Source organism: Bombina bombina, chromosome 3 (assembly GCF_027579735.1).
Source record: "Bombina bombina isolate aBomBom1 chromosome 3, aBomBom1.pri, whole genome shotgun sequence".
Lineage (NCBI taxonomy): Eukaryota > Metazoa > Chordata > Amphibia > Anura > Bombinatoridae > Bombina > Bombina bombina.
In genome coordinates, this window is record NC_069501.1 from 1,056,164,598 (window position 1) to 1,056,188,053 (window position 23,456).

Below are 23,456 nucleotides of genomic sequence, written 5' to 3' on the forward strand. Positions count from 1 at the left end.
TAAGACCAAGGGGCATTGCTGTAGTACCTTACTTGGACGACATTCTGATTCGAGCGTCGTCCCTTCCTCAAGTAAAGGCTCACACGGACATTGTCCTGGCCTTTCTCAGATCTCACGGATGGAAAGTGAACGTGGAAAAGAGTTCTCTATCTCCGTCAACGAGGGTTCCCTTCTTGGGAACTATAATAGACTCCTTAGAAATGAGGATTTTTCTGACAGAAGCCAGAAAAACAAAACTTCTAGACTCTTGTCGGATACTTCATTCCGTTCCTCTTCCTTCCATAGCGCAGTGCATGGAAGTGATAGGTTTGATGGTAGCGGCAATGGACATAGTTCCTTTTGTGCGCATTCATCTAAGACCATTACAACTGTTCATGCTCAGTCAGTGGAATGGGGACTATTCAGACTTGTCTCCGAAGATACAAGTAAATCAGAGGACCAGAGACTCATTCCGTTGGTGGCTGTCCCTGGACAACCTGTCACAAGGGATGACCTTCCGCAGACCAGAGTGGGTCATTGTCACGACCGACGCCAGTCTGATGGGCTGGGGCGCGGTCTGGGGATCCCTGAAAGCTCAGGGTCTTTGGTCTCGGGTAGAATCTCTTCTACCGATAAATATTCTGGAACTGAGAGCGATATTCAATGCTCTCAAAGCTTGGCCTCAGCTAGCGAGGGCCAAGTTCATACATCAACCATCAGGGGGGAACAAGGAGTTCCCTAGCGATGGAAGAAGTGACCAAAATCATTCTATGGGCGGAGTCTCACTCCTGCCACCTGTCTGCTATCCACATCCCAGGAGTGGAAAATTGGGAAGCGGATTTTCTGAGTCGTCAGACATTGCATCCGGGGGAGTGGGAACTCCATCCGGAAATCTTTGCCCAAGTCACTCAACCGTGGGGCATTCCAGACATGGATCTGATGGCCTCTCGTCAGAACTTCAGAGTTCCTTACTACGGGTACAGATCCAGGGATCCCAAGGCGGCTCTAGTGGATGCACTAGTAGCACCTTGGACCTTCAAACTAGCTTATGTGTTCCCGCCGTTTCCTCTCATCCCCAGGCTGGTAGCCAGGATCAATCAGGAGAGGGCGTCGGTGATTTTGATAGCTCCTGCGTGGCCACGCAGGACTTGGTATGCAGATCTGGTGAATATGTCATCGGCTCCACCATGGAAGCTACCTTTGAGAGACCTTCTTGTTCTAGGTCCGTTCGACCCACTCCAGCTGACTGCTTGGAGATTGAACGCTTGATCTTATCATAGCGAGGGTTCTCAGATTCTGTTATTAATACTCTTGTTCAGGCCTGAAAGCCTGTAACCAGAAAAATTACCACATAATTTGGTATATCTGTTGGTGTGAATCTGCAGGATTCCCTTGGGACAAGGTTAAGATTCCTAAGAGTCTATCCTTCCTTCGAGAAGGATTGGAAAAAGGATTATCTGCAAGTTCCTTGATGGGACAGATTTCTGCCTTGTCTGTGTTACTTCACAAAAAGCTGGCAGCTGTGCCAGATGTTCTAGCCTTTGTTCAGGCTCTGGTTAGAATCAAGCCTGTTTACAAAATTTTGACTCCTCCTTGGAGTCTCAACCTAGTTCTTTCAGTTCTTCAGGGGGTTCCGTTTGAACCCTTACATTCCGTTGATATTAAGTTATTATCTTGGAAAGTTTTGTTTTTGGTTGCAATTTCTTCTGCTAGAAGAGTTTCAGAATTATCTGCTCTGCAGTGTTCTTCTCCTTATCTGGTGTTCCATGCAGATAAGGTGGTTTTGCGTACTAAACCTGGTTTTCTTCCAAAAGTTGTTTCTAACAAAAACATTAACCAGGAGATAGTTGTGCCTTCTTTGTGTCCTAATCCAGTTTCAAAGAAGGAACGTTTGTTGCACAACTTGGATGTAGTTCGTGCTCTCAAATTTTACTTAGCAGCTACTAAGGATTTCAGACAAACTTTGTCTTTGTTTGTTGTTTATTCTGGTAAACGGAGAGGTCAAAAAGCAACTTCTACCTCTCTCTCCTTCTGGATTAAAAGCGTTATCCGATTGGCTTATGAGACTGCCGGACGGCAGCCTCCTGAAAGAATCACAGCTCACTCCACTAGGGCTGTGGCTTCCACATGGGCCTTCAAGAACGAGGCTTCTGTTGATCAGATATGTAAGGCAGCGACTTGGTCTTCACTGCACACTTTTTCTAAATTTTACAAATTTGATACTTTTGCTTCTTCTGAGGCTATTTTTGGGAGAAAGGTTTTGCAAGCCGTGGTGCCTTCCATTTAGGTGACCTGATTTGCTCCCTCCCTTCATCCGTGTCCTAAAGCTTTGGTATTGGTTCCCACAAGTAAGGATGACGCCGTGGACCGGACACACCTATGTTGGAGAAAACAGAATTTATGTTTACCTGATAAATTACTTTCTCCAACGGTGTGTCCGGTCCACGGCCCGCCCTGGTTTTTTTAATCAGGTCTGATAATTTATTTTCTTTAACTACAGTCACCACGGTAACATATGGTTTCTCCTATGCAAATATTCCTCCTTAACGTCGGTCGAATGACTGGGGTAGGCGGAGCCTAGGAGGGATCATGTGACCAGCTTTGCTGGGCTCTTTGCCATTTCCTGTTGGGGAAGAGAATATCCCACAAGTAAGGATGACGCCGTGGACCGGACACACCGTTGGAGAAAGTAATTTATCAGGTAAACATAAATTCTGTTTCTTTACCTACTTCTAATTTAGAGTTATCGGAAACTGTTCCTAAGGTGGATGGGGCCATTTCCACTCTAGCTAAACCTACTACTATTCCTTTGAAAGACAGTAGTTCTTTTAAAGACCCTTTAGAAAGAAATTTGAAATCTTTTTTAAGAAGGGCCTTTTGCATACTGGTCATATTCTTAGACCTGCCGTTTCTATTGCTGATGTAGCGCAGCTTCTACTTTCTGGTTAGACAGTCTTGCTCAGTAGTTTTCTTCTGACCCTGATAGGTCTAACTATATATACCTAATTTTGATAGCTAGGAAATTGAATGCTTAGTTCTGAGGCATAGTTTTCTCAGATTCTGTTATTGAGACTCTGATTCAGGCTCGTAAGCCTGTATCTATAAAGATTTATCACAAGGATTGGAAAATTTACATTCACAGAGCTTATTTGGAGGCAGGTCAGCCTCTGCCACAGAGGATTACAATGCATTATACCAGGTCAGTTGCCAGTTCTTGGGCTTTCAAGAATAAAGCTTCAGTTGTTCAATTTTGCAAAGCAGCTGCTTGGTCTTCTTTGCATACTTTTACAAAATTTTACCATTTTGATGTTTTTGCTTCCTCTGAAGCAGCCTTTGGTAGAAAGGTTCTTCAGGTAGTTTGAAGATTGTGATTGTTTAAGTGCATTTACTTAAGTGCAGCTTACTTCTTGCGCAATTAGACTGTCACGAAAAAGATATCCTATTCCCCCATAGTCAATTGAGAAACATCTTACTTGCTCGCTAACCCAAATTCATATTCTCATATGCACTAACCTGAATATTTCACATTCCAATGTTCTGCACATAGCAGAATATCTTATGTTTATTCAGAAATAAATATTGCTATATATTTGATGGCATTTTGGTACAATATATATCTAGCCCTTACTTGGCTTTATGTTAGACTAAGGTATGTGTGAGGTGGGAGGGGTTTTTTATGGCGTTTGGGAGTCTTTGCCGCCTCCTAGCAGCAGAGAAGTAATTCCCATGAGTTAAGGATCGTGGACTCTCACCACCATGAAAGAAAGGAATTTATCAGGTAAATAAAAATTGTTTTTTGTTGTTTTTTCTTTCAAGAGTCATTGCAAGACTTAAACAGGATTCAGCTTCAGTTATTCTCATAGCTTTAGTGTGAGCCTACAGAACTTGGTATGCAGACCTAATTCAGGCGTCTTCTCGTCCTACATGGACCCTACCCCTAAGGAAGGATCGTCTTTCTCAATTACCTCTGTTTCACCCGGATCTCAGTTTGCTGAATTTGATTAAACTCTTAGACCTCAAGATCAGGGATATCTCTGACTCGGATATCTATACCTTGCTTCATGCAAGTAAGCCAGTTAAACTTTGCAGATGTTATGGTAAATTCTTTGCTTACCTTCTTTGTTATTCTTCTTGAGGTTTTTTCTTAAAAATCCTTTACATTTCCCAAAATACTTCAGTTCATTCAAGATGGACTAGATAAGGGATTATCGGCTAGTTTTCTAAAGGATCAGATATCGAATTAACAGTTTTGTTTCACAAAAACTTGGATAAGTTGCCAAATGTTCAAACTTATGTTTGAGCCCTGGTGAAAATTTGTACTGTTGTTAGACCAATTTCTCCTCCATGGAACTTGAATTTAGTTCTCTGTGTTCTGCAAGGTTCTCCTTTTAAACCTATGCATATTTTAGACTTTAAGCTATTGTCCTGAAAAGGTCTTTTCTTCCAGTGGACCAAATATGATTTTCTTCCCAAGGTGGTATCTTCAGAAAATATTTATCAGGAAATGGGTTTTCCTTCTTTTTGTCCAAATACTTCTAATCCAAAGATGACTTAACAACCTAGATGTTCTCATAGCTTTAATGTTCTATATTCAGGATACTACAGACTTTAGACTTGGAAGGGTCAGAAAGCTATGGCGGTGGCCCTGGCTTCCTGTCTCGAGTTGATTATTTGCAAGGCTTACTTAATTGCTTTAAATCCCCCACCAAAAAGAGTAACTGCTCATTCTACAAGATAAGTATCTACTTCCTGGGCTTTCAAGGATGATGTCTCCTTGGAACAGATTTGCAAGGAGGCAACTTGGTCTTCCCTTCACACTTTTTCCAAACATTTATGCTTCTTCTGATGCAGCTTTTGGCAGGAAAGTCCTTCAGGCCGCAGTGTCTAGCAAATAGGAACTGCCTACTTTTTGTCCTACCAGTTGTTAACATGAACTCTCAGCTTGGGTATTGTATTCCACATGTTATGAAGCTATGGACTCTCATCAGCTAAGAAGGAAAACAGAATTTATACTTACCGATTATATGTATTTCCTGCAGCCTAATGAGAGTCCATAGCGCTACCCTTTTTATATGGGAGACATTTCTCATTTGCACCTCCTAATCTTGCTTTCGGTCTTTCCTATCTTTCTTTCTGTCTCTCTGCACGGCTATACGTAAACTGGAAAGGGAGAGGAGGTGGGTGGGGCAAAAGCACTGACGGTTCTTGACCACCTCCTGATAAACTGCATTATATCCCACATGTTATAGAGCTGTGGACTCTCATAAGCCTGAAAGAAATACATTTATCGATAAGTATAAATTCAGTTTTTTTATCCTTTTGTTTTTAACCTTAGATCAACTTGATTATTTGGTTATATGTGTGTGTGTGTATATGTATGTATGTATATTTGCTTATTTAATATATATTTACATATATACACACATATATATATATATATATATATATATATATATATATATATATATATATATATATATATATATATATATATATATATATATATATATATAGTGTATATATATATATATATATAAAAATATGTGTGTGTATATATATATATATATATATATATGTGTGTGTGTGTGTATATATGTAAATATATATTAAATAAGCAAATGAATAGCTTTTTTTCCAAAGGTGTATGCAGTAAAAAAAAAATATGCTAATTTGTGCATGTACTGCTTCTATAACTTTTTTTTTTCCTTTGTGAATAGAGGCTTAAAGCCTCACTTACTCATCAAACGCCATCATCACTGAATGGCGGAATGGCTGTGGTAGCATCACGACCTGAGCAGAGCCAGATACTTGTACAGCACCCAGATGCACCTTCTCCTGCACAACCACAGGTGAGCACCCTGTGAAGGCGAGTGTGAAGAAGCATGAAAATACTAATTGGAAAGAAAATGCAAATTAAGATATTCACTGCCTTTTATTCCAGCTAAAGTTAGTTAGAACAGAGCAAATATATTAAAACTGCATTAATAGTTAAAAACAATGTCACCCATTTATTTTAATGCTTTTTGTAATGAATTATTTTCTTGTCTTCTCCTCTAACCTTTTTTTTATTATTTTCAGGTCTCTCCTGCACAGCCCACACCCAGCACTGGTGGCAGAAGACGCAGAGCTACTGATGAGGATCCAGATGAACGTAGGCAACGCTTTCTAGAGAGAAACAGAGCTGCTGCATCTCGATGTCGCCAGAAACGTAAAGTCTGGGTATGCTCTCTAGAAAAAAAGGCGGAGGAACTTACCTCACAAAATGTGCATCTTAGTGTAAGTAATGGACTTGTTTGTTTGGGTTTCTCAGGCTTATACTTGAAAAAGCTAACCTTGTGTTTCTGTCAATAGAATGAGGTGACTCTTCTTCGGAACGAGGTAGCTCAGTTGAAGCAGTTGCTTTTGGCACATAAGGACTGTCCTGTGACAGCACTACAGAAGAAGAACCCAGTATATCGTGGTGAGCACTACAAAATTAGATGTGTGCGATTATTGCATCTTGAAATAGTTTAAATGTATACCTAACTTTGATTTAAATGTTACAACTTAAAAAAAAAACATATTAGTTGTTTTCTTTCCTAAGATATGGTCCACGGCTTGAGTAATTACTGTTGGGAATATTACTTCTGGCCGCAAAGAGCACCACAGTTAAACTGCTAAGTATCACTCCCTTACCGACAACCCCCATTCATTCTCTTTGCCTTCGGTGCATGGAGGAGGTGAAGTTTAGGTGTCTCAAGAAAAATTTTGATTTCATCTACAAGCAAACTTTGGGGTATAGCCGTATTCCACATCATTCCTTGCAGTCGGGTAGTGGTGGCTTTAAAGCAGTTGGGAACTTGTAAAAAGGTACTTACTGCGTTTTCCTAACAATTGCTGCCCTAGTTTAGAAAGCCAGACTTGGTTACTCTGTTCTTTCTTTTTTAAAGGTCTCTGTGAGGAACTGTGTCTTCTCATACCTTGTAACTGTCTACATGCCGGACAGCAGAGCAGGTAAGTGCTTTTTCTTCCAGTTGGGGAGACCATGCACTTAACAAATTAAGACACTGCTTTTTCCATCTAAAGGTGAGGAGAGTCCACGGCTTCATTCATTACTTGTGGGAAATAAGAAGCTGGCCTCCAGGAGGAGGCAAATACACCCCAGCCAAAGTCTTAGATACCTCCCCCACTTCCCTCATCCCCCAGTCATTCTTTGCTTTCGTCAAAGAGAAGTGTTGGAAGATTCGGAGTAGTCTATTATGGAGGGTAGTACGCTTCGGAATGGGACTGGAGTTTTAAGTAGTTCTGTCAGCCTCTCAGTGAGAGCTTGGGTGAAAGTTAGAGTCCAGAGATGCAGGGAGAGTCTTTCTGCGAAACCATCCCAACTCACTTTAACAGCTCCATAAGTAATCAGCGTTGACGAGTTTCCCTGCCTGCTTCCTACACTCAAGTCCATGTCAGGAGCAATGCTACTACATTGTCACACTTGAGAGGCCGTGTTCCTGTTCCACGGCGTAGATTCTGGTAAGATTGTTTCATTTTTATGCACATAATGAGAACGCAGAAGACAGGGTCACAGTGTGATGTCTCTTATCTTTATAGAATCAAGGGTTAACATCCCTAGTAAGGGGATTATTGAACAGGGGGGGGGGTATATATAATATTGTTTATTGTGTCATTGCTGTGATATGTGTGAGATAGGGCTGGGCGATATGGGGGGGGGGGAATCTGGATTTATTTATTTTTATTTCATCGCGATTTTATTAAAAATTACTATAACACCTTCATTTTTCAATAAAACATTTAACACTACAGAATCTTACTGTACATGTTTCTCAATGTCCAATACACTCTTGGAGCATAAAAATACAAACCACAAAATAGTTCAAATAAAATTAGCTACCTGTGCTGTGGTTACATAGTAGAAACGTTTATTTAACACTACAGAATCTTACTGTACATGTTTCTCAATGTCCAATACACTCTTGGAGCATAAAAATGAACACTTATAATTAGAGGAAAAATATAAAAATAAAAAAAACTTGTTGTGCACTGCAACACTGTGTACTACTACTGATGATTGATGATCTATCTTCTGAGAATCTACACTTGACTCAACTAAATTATATATTAAATAAATATAAATAATAAATATAATATTACATTTATCATCTATCTATCTAGTAAGTAACTCTATATATCATTCATCCTCTATAATCTATCTACTAGATAGATGATAGAGATAGAACAGTACGTAGTAGATATTATTTATATATATTTTGGTAACATTATGTGGAGTATATTATATTTTACAATTCACTTCACAATACATCCTACAAGCAACCCTTAATGAACATTTATAAATAAAATATATTGTATTATTGTAATATGTAATCAAACTCAATGTTAAGCGTCACAGAAGTTAAAAAAAAAATCAAAAAAAAAAATCAGTAAGGCACTTTAAAGGTTTTTTTACAATATTCACTTTATTGCTCACAACTTTGAGCTGTCCCACCGCTACACCACCACTTGACCACCGCCACAACACTCCCAGATGACTCCCACACACTCTTCAGTCTCTTCCAAAATGGCCAGTTCGCAGGCATTCTCAGGTCTGCCCACAGCCGCACACTGGTCCGCCTCTCATCCTCCCTCTCCGCCTCCGTTTTCATGACGATCTGAAGATTTTTTAAAAAAAAAATTAAATTGTGTACTCTCGCGGTTTTAAAACCGCGGTGATTAATCACGGTTTTAAACCGCATCCTTAATTAATCGTGCAGCCCTAGTGTAAAATGAGGCTCTGGCAGTGGGTGAACTTAAGTTTCCTTCCGGGTGTATTTGCGCAGCAGTTTTGGCTTGTTTTCTCCCTAGTGCAGTGGGAGGTCCTGCGAGGCATTCTTTCTGTCCGTGTGTGGCCTAGTCTACTTCCTTGCTTGACTAGCGGTGCAGAAGTTATAACGGTTTCTGTGGTCCGGGTCCTAGGAGGTAGTGAGTGCTCCGGCCATTGGAGGTTATAAAGGTGCCATTGTTTATATTTTATATGTAGTCTGTAATAAAGCTGCAAGCTATGGAGGACTCTGACGCGTTAGCGTGTACCCCTTCTTTAACTATGTCTAGTACCTGTGTTTATTGTGAGGAGGTTCCAGTAGATCCCCATGCCTTGATAAGGTCACGACTTCTTAAAAAAAGAGAATGTCTAGTACTACTGAGCCGTCCACCTCTGAGGGCTCCCCGTCCCGTAAGGTGCGTCCCCTACATTAATCTCCAAGGACCCCTGCAGCGCCCCAGGGCATGTCTATTTCTCCTTCGGGAGAGATCTGTTGGCCGTCAGACTTTGCGGATCAACTGCAAACGGCGGTCTCTAAGGTGATTAGTTCCTTACCACGTTCTGCTAAGCACAAGCGTAAGGTAAAAAATGGCGATCCGGCCCAGGGGTCATATACTCCTATGGATATCTCGGGAAGGTTATCCGCTGACGAGGACGACTCCGACTCTTTGGAGGACGTTCCTTCTGGGTCGTAATCCATGTCATCTAAAGCTCCGTCGGCAGAGGAGTCTGACTTTAGGTTTAGGATGGAAAATTTGCGCTTTCTGCTGAGGCAGGTACTTGCTACTCTCGAGGTTCCGGAACCCTCCATTCCTAAGCTTCATAAAGTGTATTGAGGACAGGGTGGTACCTCAGACCTTCCTGGTTCCTGTTAAGATGGCTAACATTATTAAGAATGAATGGGAGAGATTAGGTTCTTCCTTTTCTCCTCCTCCTTCCTTTTATAAACTGTTCCCCGTCCCGGACTCTCAGCTCGAGCTATGGGGCACTGTCCCTAAGGTGGATGTTGCTATTTCTATGCTCGCAAAGCGGACGATGATTCCTCTTGAGGATAGTTCGTCGTTCAAAGAGCCCATGGATAAAAAGTTAGAAAACATGTTAAGGAAAATGTTTCAACTCATAGGGTTTGTTTCCATCTAAAGGGGCGGAGAGTCCACTGCTTAATTCATTACTTTTGGGAAATAAGAACCTGGCCACCAGGAGGAGACACCCCAGCCAAAGGCTTAAATACCTCCCCCACTCCCCTCATCCCCAGTCATTCTTTGCCTTTCGTCACATGAGGATGGCAGAGAAGTGCCAAAGAATCGGAGTAGTCTCTTATGGAGGGTAGTACTCTTCGGAATGGGACTGGAGTTTTAAGTAGTCCTGTCAGCCTCTCAGTGAGAGCCTGGATGAAAGTTAGAGTCCGGAGATGCAGGGAGAGTCTTTCTGCGAAACCATCCTGACTCATATTAATAGCTCCACAAGCAATCAGCATTGACCTAGTTTCGCTGCCTGCTTTCTGCACTCAAGGCCATGTCAGGAGTGATGCTTCTGCCTGTCACACTTGAAGGGCCGTGTTCCTGTTCCACAGCATTGATTCTGGTAAGATTGTTTCATTTTTTTATACATAATGATTACACAGAAGACAGGGTCACAGTGTGGCACCTTTTATCTTATGGAATCAAGGGTTATTCCTAGTTTGGCGATTATTGAACAGGGGGCGGGTTATACATAATAATGTTTATTGTGTTATTGCTGCGTTAAGTGCGAGATGTGGCTCTGGCGATGGTGGAACTGCAGGTTGACTTCTGGGAGTATATTGCGCTGCCGAATTTGGCACGTTTTCTCCTTAGTGCAGTGGCGGTCCTGCGAGGCATCCCAGGTGACCGGGTGTGAGTTTCACTTCCTCTGTTTATCAGCGGCATAGGAGACAAAGTCGTTTCTGTAGTCCTGATCTTAGGAAGTGGTGAGAACCCCGGCCATTGGAGTATAAAGGTGACTGGTTTTTAAGCTAGTCTAGTCCATAATAAAAGCGTAAGCTATGAAGGACTCTGTTAAAGAGAGAGTACCCTCTAACGCGTCAAAGTCTCATTCCTGTGTGTATTGTGAGGAGGTTCTTGTAGATCAGCCTGCTCAACTAAGTTCCACATGCCTTAATAAAGTTGCAACATCTAAAACTAAGAGAATGTCTAGTACTACTGAGCCGTCCACCTCTGAGGGCTCCCCGTCCCGGGATGTGCGGTCCCTGCTTTCATCTCCCAGTGCACATGCAGAGCCCCAGGGTCCAACCATTACTCCAACCATTACTCCCATGGGAGAGATTCGTTAACTTGATTTTGCGGACCAACTGCAAAAGGCGGTATCGAAAGTGATCCATGCCTTACCACGTTCTGCTAAGCGCAAGTATAGGGCATATCATGGCGGCCCGGCCCAGGGCTTGTCTACGCCTATGGAAATATCAGAGGCGTTATACGATGACGACGCCCACTCCGACTCTTTGGAGGAGGCTCCTTCTGGGTCGGAGTCCGTGTCATCTCATCCTCCGACTGCGGAGGAGCCTCACTTTAGGTTTAGGATGGACAATTTGCGCCTTTTGCTGAAGCAAGTGCTTGCTACTCTAGAGGTTCCGGAACTGAAGCTTCCGGAGCAACCTTCGATTTCTAAGCTTGATAAGGTGTACGAGGACAGGGTGGTGCCTCAGACCTTCCCGGGTTCCAGTAAAGATGGCTAATATTATTAAGAATGAATAGGAGCGATTAGAATCTTCCTTTTCCCCTTCTTCTTCCTTTAAGAAACTGTTCCCCGTTCCGGACTCTCAGCTCGAGCTGTGGGGGACTGTCCCTAAGGTGGATGGTGCCATCTCTACGCTTGCGAAGCAGACGACTATTCCTCTCGAGGATAGTTGTTGTTTAAAGAGCCCATGGATAAAAAGTTGGAAAACATGTTAAGGAAAATGTTTCAACATACAGGGTTTGTTTCTTTCATTTAATTTAACTGAGTCCATGAGCTAGTGACGTATGGGATATACAATCTTACCAGGAGGGGCAAAGTTTCCCAAACCTCAAAATGCCTATAAATACACCCCTCACCACACCCACAATTCAGTTTTACAAACTTCGCCTCCTATGGAGGTGGTGAAGTAAGTTTGTGCTTGGAATAGGCCTGGTACTTATTTTATCCCTTCAAGGTTTAAAAATTTGTATCCTTTGCCAGCAGTTAGATTGGAGTTTTGGGAAAAGATCCCCAAAGTTGATGGGGCTATTTCTACTCTTGCCAAACGTATTACTATTCCTATGGAGGATAGTACTTCCTTTAAGGACCCTTTAGATAGGAAACTTGAATCTTATCTAAGGAAAGCTTATTTATATTCTGGCTATCTTCTCAGGCCTGCCATTTCTATGGCTGATGTTGCAGCTGCATCAACTTTTTGGTTGGAAAGTTTAGGGCAACAGATAATGGATCCTGATTTGTCTAGCATTGTTCGCTTGCTTCAACATGCTATTCATTTTATCTGTGATGCCATTTTTGATATCATCAAAATTGATGTTAAATCTAAGTCTATCTCTTTCTTTCCAAGGTAATAATTGATTTGGTTCTCAGTTGGATTCGATTATTTCAAATGTCACTGGGGGGAAGGGAGTTGCCTCAGGATAAAAGACCTAAGGGTAAATATAAAGCTTCTAACTGTTTTCGTTCCTTTCGACAAAATAAGAAACAGAAACCTAATCCTTCCCCCAAAGAATTGGGTTCCAATTGGAAACCTTCTTCAAGTTGGAGTAAATCCAAACCATTTTAGAAACCAAAGCCAGCCCCTAAGTCTGCATGAAGGTGCGGCCCTCATTCCAGCTCAGCTGATAGGCGGCAGATTAAGATTCTTCCAAGACATTTGGGCAGATACTGTCCAAAATCAATGGATTCAGAGTATTGTCTCTCAAGGGTACCGAATAGGAATCAGTGTAAGACCTCCTGTGAGAAGATTTTTTCTCTCATGCATCCCAGCAAATCCAGTAAAGGCTCAGGCTTTTCTGAAGTGTGTTTTAGACCTGGAGCTTTCAGGGGTAATCATACCAGTTCCGTTTCAGGAACAGGGTCTGGGGTTTTATTCAAATCTATTCATTGTCCCAAAGAAAGAAAATTCATTCAGGCCAGTTCTGGATCTGAAAATTTTGACTTGTTTTGTAAGAGTGTCAACCTTCAAAATGGTGACTATAATGACTATTCTGCCTTTTGGTTCAGCAAGGTCATTATATGTCCACGATAGACTTACAGGATGCATATCTTCATATTCCGATTCATCCAGACCACTATCAGTTTCTGAGATTCTCTTTTCTAGACAAGCATTACCAATTTGTCGCTCTTCCATTCGGCCTAGTGACAGCTCCAAGAATCTTTTCAAAGGTTCTCGGTGCCCTACTCTCTGTAATCAGAGAAAGGGGTATTGCGATGTTTCCTTATTTGGACGATATCTTGGTGCTAGGTCAGTCTTTACATTCTGCAGTATCTCACACGAATCAACTAGTGGTGTTTCTTCAAAGACATGGTTGGAGGATCAATTTACCAAAAAGTTTCTTGATTCCTCAGACAAGGGTCACCTTTTTAGGTTTCCAGATAGATTGTGTCCATGACTCTGTCTCTAACAGACAAGAGTCAATTGAGACTGAAGGTTACGACAAGCTGAAACCAATTTTAATCATTCCCTTCAGTAGCTATGTGCATGGAAGTTTTAGGTCTCATGATTGCAGCATTGGAAGCAATCCCCTTTCCTCGTTTCCATATGAGACCTCTCCAGCTTTGTATGCTGAATCAATGGTGCAGGGATTATATAAAAATATCACAATTAAAATCCTTAAATCCCAATGTTCGACTCTCTCTGACTTGGTGGTTAGATCACCATTGTTTAGTTCAAGGGGCCTCTTTTGTTCGTCCAACCTGGACTGTGATCACAACAGATGCAAGTCTTTCAGGTTGGGGAGCTGTCTGGGGATCTCTGACAGCACAAGGGGTTTGGAAATCTCAAGAGGCGAGGTTACCAATCAATAATTTAGAACTACGTGCTATTTTCAGGGCTCTTCAGGTTTGGCCTCTGTTGAAGAGAGAACCGTTCATTTGTTTTCAGACAGACAATATCACAACTGTGGCATATGTCAATCATCCCCAAGCTATGAAAGAAGTACCTTGGATACTTTCTTGGGCGGAATACAGCTCCTGTCTAATTTCCGCGGTTCATATCCCTGGTGTAGACAATTGGGAAGCGGATTATCTCAGCCGTCAGACTTTACATCCGGGGGAGTGGTCGCTCCATCCAGATGTGTTTTTTCAGATTGTTCAGATGTGGGGTCTTCCAGAAATAGATCTGATGGCTTCCCATCTAAACATGAAACTTCCCAGGTACCTGTTCAGGTATCCTCAGGTGGAGGCTGTGGATGCGTTAGCAGTTCCTTGGTGTTACCAACCTGTTTATATCTTCCCACCTTTAGTTCTTTCAAGAGTGATTTCCAAGATCACCATGGAACAATCGTTTGTGTTACTGGTAGCTCCAGCATGGCCTCACAGGTTTTGGTATGCGGATCTTGTTCGGATGTCCAGTTGCCAACCTTGGCCACTTCCTTTAAGACCAGACCTTCTGTCTCAAGGTTCGTTTTTTCCATCGGATTTCTCAAATTATTAAATTTGAAGGTATGGAAATTGAACGCCTAGTGCTTAGTCATAGAGGTTTCTCTGACTCAGTGATTTTAATACTATGTTACAGGCTCGTAAATCTGTTCTAGGAAGATTTATTATCGAGTTTGGAAAACTTATATTTCATGGTGTTCTTCTCATAAATTCTCCTGGCATTCTTTTAGAATTCCTAGAATTTTATAGTTTCTTCAGGATGTTTTGGCTAAAGGTTTGTCTGCAAGTTCCTTGAAGGGACAAATCTCTGCTTTCTGTTTTATTTCACAGAAAGATTGCTAAGCTTCCTGATATTCACTGTTTTGTACAGGCTTTGGTTCGTATGAAGTCTGTCATTAAATCAATCTCTCCTCCTTGGAGTCTTAATTTGGTTTTGAAGGCTTTACAGGCTCCCCCTTTTGAGCCTATGCATTTTTTGGACATTAAACTACTTTCTTGGAAAGTGTTGTTCCTTTTGGCAATCTCTTCTGCTAGAAGAGTTTCTGAATTATCTGCTCTCTCTTGTGAATCTCCTTTTCTGTTTTTCCATCAGGATAAGGCTGTTTTGCAGACTTCATTTAAATTTCTACCTAAGGCTGTGAATTCTAACAACATTAATAGAGAAATTGATGTTCCTTCTTTGTGTCCTAATCCTGAGAATTATTTGGAGAGATCCTTACATTCTTTGGATGTTGTAAGAGCTTTGAAATATTATGTTGAAGCTACTAAAGATTTCAGGAAGACTTCTAGTCTATTTGTTTTCTTTTCTGGTTCTAGGAAAGGTCAGAAGGCTTCTGCCATTTCCTTGGCATCTTGGTTAAATCAGGCTATTATTATTTGGAGTCGGGTCAGGCCCTGCCTCAGAGAATTACAGCTCCTTCTTCTAGATCAGTCTCCACTTTGTGGGCCTTTAAGAATGAAGCTTTAGTTGATCAGATTTGCAAAGCAGCAACTTGGTCTTCTTTGCATACATTTACTAAATTCTACCGTTTTGATGTATTTGCTTCCTCGGAAGCAGTTTTTGGTAGAAAAGTTCTTCAGGCAGCTGTTTCAGTTTGATTCCTCTGCTTATGTTAAGTTTTTTCTTTTTATATATGAGTATAAACTTATATTTTGGGTTGTGGGTTTATTTTTTCAGTGGAAAATGGCTGTTTTTATTTTTATCCCTCCCTCTCTAGTGACTCTTCTGTGGAGTTCCACATCTTGGGTATTGATATCCCATACGTCACTAGCTCATGGACTCTTGCCATTTACATGAAAGAAAACATAATTTATGTAAGAACTTACCTGATAAATTAATTTCTTTCATATTGGCAAGAGTCCATGAGACCCACCCTTTTTATGGTGGTTATGATTTTTTGTATAAAGCACAATTATTTCCAAATTCCTTTTTTGATGCTTTTTACTCCTTTCTTTATCACCCCACTACTTGGCTATTCATTAAACTAAATTGTGGGTGTTGTGAGGGGTGTATTTATAGGCATTTTGAGGTTTGGGAAACTTTGCCCCTCCTGGTAGGATTGTATATCCCTTAAGTCACTAGCTCATGGACTGTTGCCAATATGAAAGAAATTAATTTATCAGGTAAGTTCTTACATAAATTATGTTTTTTTGTTACATTTTGCGAGATGTTTCATTCTGATCCTGACTCTGATGTTACTGTAGAAACTATGATGCCCTTAAACACAATTCTACAAAGCTAAGTGTGTTCTTTTCTTTTTAATGACACAATGAGTCCATCTAATTACTATTGGGAATATCACTCCTGCCCTGCAGGAGATGGCAAAGAGCACCACAGCCAAGCTGTTAAATATCACCTCCCTTCCCTCCCACCCCAGTCATTCTCTTTGCCTACGTTAAGAGCAAGGAGGTGGTAAAGTTAGGTGTTAGGAAAGATTCTTCAATCAAGAGTTTATTATTTGTGCTGCTTTGTCCTAGGGTATAGCCGTAGTCCATATCAGTCTCTTCAGTAGAGCAGTGGTGGATTTAGGGCAATAGGAACTTGTGGGACATAATTCTCACTGCGCCTCCCATATATTTTATGCTGCCCTAATTATGAAAGCCTGAGGGGAAATACTCAGTCTTTTTTGTTTCCACAGGTCTATGTGAGGGAGAGGACCTCTCAAACCTGGTGAGCTGCCCTGCTGTTGGGCAGATTTGTGAGGTAAGTGCTGACTTTAATTATTTCTGGGAAGGCAAGTCACTCAGAAAAAGTGGGCACTTTATTTTCAAAGTACAAGGAAAGAAGGGGCCGTTTTAAAGCACTTTATTTTCACAAGGGACATTTTAACTCTCCTTACTGGAGAGGACTCTTAGACAGCATTGTTATGCAGGCACTGGGGCTGAGATAGCTGCTTATTAATTAATCTCTGGCAGTTCCACTTCTCCCGGCGGTTAAACATTAACAAATATACCGACCGGGATATTGTTATTTTGAGACGCCCACGAGGGGCGGAGCTAAGTGTGGCGGTAATCTCAGCATTAAGCGCCATTTTACTTGCATCTGAGAACGGAGGAGACTGAGTTTCAAGGGACTGCCTAGAAACGCATGATTTCCTGGAAGCATGCGATTCTAGGATCGGAACTCGACTAAGATCGTCTGCTGCTGGAGTCCAGATCGTTTGGCTGCTAAAGAGGACTAAACTTCGGTGTTGCAGGGCAGGTAGGCACCTCAGCATAGAGCTGAGGTGTAGAGGTGTTTTATTTTCTCTTATATAACTTAATACAGCATTCTGCAGTTAAAAGTAAAACAAGTTGCTGTTTAAAATAAAGAGACAGTAAAGTTTTTTCTCAATTTTTCTTTTTTAAAAAAATTAAACTTATTATTGCTAATTTGATCCATTGTGAGTCAAAATGGACCAAGAGGCTTTGCAAATTGTCACTTGCTCTCCAACTCTTTCTGGGGTTACGTTGCAAGACATCGTGTCTCTCATGTCTTCTGCAGTTTCTGATGCGTTGTCTGCTTTTCCCATGTTACAGGGAAAGCGTAAGAGGAAAAACAGACATTCAGTAAGCGAGGTTTTTGACGCAGTTGTTGCTATTTCGAAAGCCCCCTCCTAGAAGCCTGAGAAGGAGGATACCTTAGTAGCATCTAAAGGTGAAATTTCAGATTCTGACAGTGTAATTCCTCTTGCTGATACTGAAGTTGTATCTTTCAGGTTAAAGCTAGAACACCTCCGTCTTTTACTCAAGGAGGTTTTAGCTACATTGGACGACTGCAACACCACGGTCGTAGTTAAGCCTAAGAAATCCACTAAGCTAAACAAATATTTCTCTTCTAAGGTGTATCCAGTCCACAGATTCATCCATTACTTGTGGGATAGTCTCCTTCCCAACAGGAAGCTGCAAGAGGATCACCCACAGCAGATCTGTCTATATTGCTCCTCCCCTAACTGCCACCCCCAGTCATTCTCTTGCAGCTCTCGACAAGGGAAGTAGCTAGAGAGATGTGGTGAATTAATGTAGTTTATCTTCAATCAAAAGTTTGTTATTTTCAAATGGTACCGGAGTTGTACTATTTTAGCCTCAGGTAGAAAGTTGAAGAAGAGCCTGCCTGAGGTTTTTGATGATCTTAGCGGTTTGTAACTAAGATCCACTGCTGTTCTCACACATAACTGAAGAGATGGGTAACTTCAGCTGGGGGCATAGCGTGCAGGATTACCTGCTCTGAGGTATGTGCAGTTTTAATTTTTCTAGAGAGATGATAAGCTAGAAAATGCTGACAGTGCCTGATTTATTTAAGGTAAGCCTGATTACAGTGATTTAATAACGACTGGTGTCGTGCTTGCTGTAAAGGGTAATATTTATGTTATTTACTCTCATTACTTAATAGATATAACGTTTGCTTGATGTATATAAACGTTTATTACAAATGGTGATAAAACTTTATTCTGGGGCCCAGTTTTTCCACATGGCTGACTAGATTTTGCCTAGGGATAGTTTTTTAAGGCCCTCTCAATGTGAGTACATGTTGGGAGGGGCCTAATTTCGCGCCTTAATTGCGCAGTAGTTTTTGCAGCTTGAGACATCCAGCTTCCCGGAAGGAGTCCCCTGACATATAGGACCCCTCTAAAGGGTTTTTGTGCCTTCCAAAGTCGTCGTATGGGCATGTAGGAGCCACATTAGAGCTGTGGCAGTTGGTTGTGACTGTTTAAAAACGGTTATATCGGTTTTTTTTATCCGGTTTTGAAACTAAGGAGTTAATCATCCATTTGCAAGTGGGTGTAATGCTATTTCAGTCTATTATACACACTGTAAAAATTTTGTAGAATTTACTGCTTTTTTCACTGTTTTGCAGTTTCTGTGATTGTTTTTTCTCTTAAAGGCACAGTACCGTTTTTATTTTTTGATTGTTCACAGTTATTAAAGTGTTTTCCAAGCTTGCTGGTCTCATTACTAGTCTGTTTAAACATGTCTGACATAGAGGAAACTCATTGTTCATTATGTTTAGAAGCCATTGTGGAACCCCCTCTTAGAATGTGTACCAAATGCACTGATCTTACTATTAATTGCAAAGACCATATTCTGGCTTTAAAAAATTTATCACCAGAAGAAATTGACAAGGAGGAAGTTATGCCTTTTAATCTCCCCACGTGTCAGAACCTATAACTCCCGCTCAGGGGGCGCCAAGTACTTCTAGCGCGCCCATTGCTTATACCTTACAAGACATGGCGGCAGTTATGAATCATACCCTTACAGAGGTATTATCTAAACTGCCTGGATTGCAAGGAAAGCGAGACAGCTCTGGGACTAGAATAAATACAGAGCTCTCTGACGCTTTAGTGGCTATGTCTGATACACCCTCACAATGTACTGAAGCTGAAGCAGGGGAGCTTCAATCTGTGGGTGATTTTTCTGATTCAGGGAAGATTCTTCAACCTGATTCTGATATGTCTACCTTTAAGTTTAAGCTTGAGCACCTCCGCATATTGCTCAGGGAGGTTTTAGCAACTCTGGACGACTGTGACGCTATTGTAGTCCCAGAGAAATTATGTAGATTGGATAAATACTATGCAGTACCTACTTACACTGATGTTTTTCCAATCCCTAAGAGGTTTTCTTAAATTATTACTAAGGAATGGGATAGACCAGGTGTACCGTTCTCTCCCCCTCCTGTTTTTAAAAAGATGTTTCCTATAGACGCCGCTACACGGGACTTGTGGCAGACGGTCCCTAAGGTGGAGGGAGCAGTTTCTACTCTAGCTAAGCGTACCACTATCCCTGTCGAGGACAGTTGTGCTTTTCTAGATCCAATGGACAAAAAATTAGAGGGTTACCCTAAGAAAATTTTTATTCAACAAGGTTTTATTCTCCAGCCTCTTGCATGCATTTACCCAGTCACTGCTGCTGCGGCTTTCTGGTTTGAGTCTCTAGAGGAGGCTCTACAGGTTGAAACCCCGTTGGAAGATATTATTGACAAGCTTAAGGCCCTTAAGCTAGCCAATTCATTTGTTTCCGACGCCGTTGTTCATTTAACCAAGCTAACGGCTAAAAATTCAGATTTTGCTATTCAGGTGCGTAGGGCGCTATGGCTTAAATCCTGGTCAGCTGACGTGACTTCAAAGTCTAAACTTCTCAACATTCCCTTCAAAGGACAGACCCTATTTGGGCCTGGACTGAAGGATATCATTTCTGACATCACTGGAGGAAAAGGTCACGCCCTTCCTCAAGACAGCTCCAACAAATTAAGGACCAGTCTAGTTTTCGGCCCTTTCGAAACTTCAAGAGTGGCGCAGCTTCAACTTCCTCTAACACAAAACAAGAGGGAACTTTTGCCCAGTCTAAGCCGGTCTGGAGACCTAACCAGGCTTGGAACAAGGGGAAACAGGCCAAAAAGCCTGCTGCTGCCTCCAAGACAGCATGAAGGAGCAGCCCCCGATCCAGAAACGGATCTAGTAGGGGGCAGACTCTCTCTCTTCGCCCAGGCTTGGGCAAGAGATGTCCAGGATCCCTGGGCATTGGAAATTGTGTCCAAGGGTTATCTTCTGGAATTCAAAACCTCTCCCCCAAAAGGGAGATTTCATCTTTCACATTTATCTGTAAACCAGATAAAGAGAGAGGCATCCTTACATTGTGTTCAAGACCTCCTAGTTATGGGAGTGATCCACCCAGTTCCGCAGGAGGAACAGAGGCAGGGCTTCTATTCAAATCTGTGGTTCCCAAAAAAGAGGGAACATTCAGACCAATTTTAGATCTCAAGATCTTAAACAAATTTCTCAGAGTCCCATCCTTCAAGATGGAGACTATTCGAACCATCCTTCCTATGATCCAGGAGGGTCAATATATGACTACCGTAGACTTAAAGGCTGCTTATCTTCACATCCCGATACACAAAGATCATCATTGTTTTCTCAGGTTTGCCTTTCTAGACCGGCACTACCAGTTTGTGGCTCTTCCCTTCGGGTTGGCCACTGCACCAAGAATCTTTACAAAGGTTCTAGGGTCCCTCCTAGCGGTCCTAAGGCCGCGGGGTATAGCAGTAGCCCCTTACTTAGACGACATTCTGATACAGGCGTCGACTTTTCAAATCGCAAGGTCCCATACGGACATTGTTCTGGCATTTCTGAGGTCCCATGGGTGGAAGGTGAACGAAGAAAAGAGTTTTCTATCACCTCTAACAAGAGTTTCATTCCTAGGGACTCTGATAGATTCGGTAACGACAGATGCCAGCCTTCTGGGCTGGGGTGCAGTCTGGAACTCCCTGAAGGCTCAGGGCTCGTGGACTCAGGAGGAGGCACTCCTTCCGATAAACATTCTGGAACTAAGAGCGATTTTCAATGCTCTTCAGGCGTGGCCTCAGCTAGCTGGGGTCAGGTTCATCAGATTTCAGTCGGACAATATCACGACTGTAGCCTACATCAACCATCAGGGGGGAACAAGGAGTTCCCTAGCAATGTTGGAGGTTTCAAAGATAATTCTATGGGCAGAGGTTCACTCTGGCCATCTATCAGCTATCCATATCCCAGGTTTCGAGAACTGGGAGGCGGATTTTCTAAGTCGGCAGACTTTTCATCCGGGAGAATGGGAACTCCATCCGGAGATATTTGCTCAGTTGATTCAACTTTGGGGCAAACCAGAACTGGATCTCATGGCGTCTCGCCAGAACGCCAAGCTTCCTTGTTATGGGACCAGGTCCAGGGACCCCAAGGCAACGCTGATAGATGCTCTAGCAGCGCCTTGGTCCTTCAACCTGGCTTATGTGTTTCCACCGTTTCCTCTGCTCCCTCGTCTGATTGCCAAGATGAGGCAGGAGAGAGCTTCGGTGATTTTGATCACGCAGGACTTGTTATGCAGACCTGGTGGACATGTCATCCTGTCCACCATGGACCCTGCCATTGAGGCAGGACCTTCTACTTCAGGGTCCTTTCAACCATCCAAACCTAATTTCTCTGCGTCTGACTGCTTGGAGATGGAACGTTTGATTTTATCAAAGCGTGGTTTCTCTGAATCGGTCATTGATACCTTAATTCAGGCTCGAAAGCCGGTTACCATGAAGATCTATCATAAGATATGGTGTAAATATCTTCATTGGTGTGAATCCAAGGGTTACTCATGGAGTAAGGTCAGGATTCCTAGAATATTATCTTTTCTCCAAGAAGGATTGGAGAAGGGATTGTCGGCTAGTTCCTTAAAGGGACAGATTTCTGCTCTGTCTATTCTTTTGCAAAAGCGTCTGGCTAATACTCCAGACGTTCAGGCGTTTTGTCAGGCTTTAGTTCGAATCAAGCCTGTGTTTAAACCTGTTGCTCCACCATGGAGTCTAAATTTAGTTCTTAAAGTTCTTCAAGGGGTTCCGTTTGAACCTTTGCATTCCATAGATATCAAGCTGTTGTCTTGGAAAGTTCTGTTTTTGGTAGCTATCTCCTCGGCTCGACGAGTTTCGGAGTTATCGGCTTTACAATGTGATTCTCCTTATCTCATTTTCCATGCTGATAAGGTAGTGTTGCGTACCAAACCTGGGTTTCTTCCTAAGGTGGTATCTAATAAGAATATCAATCAGGAGATTGTTGTTCCTTCACTATGTCCTAATCCTTCTTCTAAGAAGGAACGTCTATTACACAATCTTGATGTGGTCCGTGCTTTAAAATTCTATTTACAAGCCACTAAAGATTTTCATCAAACATCTGCTTTGTTTGTGGTTTACTCTGGACAAAGGAGAGGCCAAAAGGCTTCGGCAACTTCTCTTTCTTTTTGGTTAAGAAGCATAATCTGCTTTGCTTACGAGACTGCTGGCCAGCAGCCTCCTGAGAGAATTACAGCTCATTCCACTAGAGCAGTAGCTTCCACATGGGCTTTTAAAAATGAGGCTTCTGTTGAACAGATTTGTAAGGCGGCGACTTGGTCTTCGCTTTATACTTTTTCTAAATTCTACAAATTTGATACTTTTGCTTCTTCGGAGGCTATTTTTTGGGAGAAAGGTCTTACAGGCAGTGGTGCCTTCCGTTTAAGCACCTGCCTTGTCCCTCTCTTCATCCGTGTCCTATAGCTTTGGTATTGGTATCCCACAAGTAATGGATTAATCCGTGGACTGGATACACCTTACAAGAGAAAACAAAATTTATGCTTACCTGATAAATTTATTTCTCTTGTGGTGTATCCAGTCCACGGCCCGCCCTGTCATTTTAAGGCAGGTGTTATTTATTTCTTTCATGTAATTAGCAAGAGTCCATGAGCTAGTGACGTATGGGATATACATTCCTACCAGGAGGGGCAAAGTTTCCCAAACCTCAAAATGCCTACAAATACACCCCTCACCACACCCACAATTCAGTTTTACAAACTTTGCCTCCGATGGAGGTGGTGAAGTAAGTTTGTGCTAAGATTCTACGTTGATATGCGCTCCGCAGCAAGTTGGAGCCCGGTTTTCCTCTCAGCGTGCAGTGAATGTCAGAGGGATGTGAGGAGAGTATTGCCTATTTGAATGCAGTGATCTCCTTCTACGGGGTCTATTTCATAGGTTCTCTGTTATCGGTCGTAGAGATTCATCTCTTACCTCCCTTTTCAGATCGACGATATACTCTTATATATACCATTACCT

At 42.0% G+C, this 23,456-nt stretch overlaps 1 protein-coding gene across 1 annotated transcript in view; it reads left to right on the forward strand.

Annotated features, from left to right (window-relative positions):
* The window catches only part of LOC128654399 (cyclic AMP-dependent transcription factor ATF-7), a 193,278-nt gene that overhangs the window by 128,198 nt on the left and 41,624 nt on the right, over positions 1-23,456 (forward strand). The window contains exons 6-8 of the mRNA XM_053708293.1: positions 5,697-5,828; positions 6,058-6,255; positions 6,331-6,439. Coding sequence (XP_053564268.1) covers positions 5,697-5,828; positions 6,058-6,255; positions 6,331-6,439 — 439 coding nt within the window. The remainder of the gene's footprint in view (positions 1-5,696; positions 5,829-6,057; positions 6,256-6,330; positions 6,440-23,456) is intronic.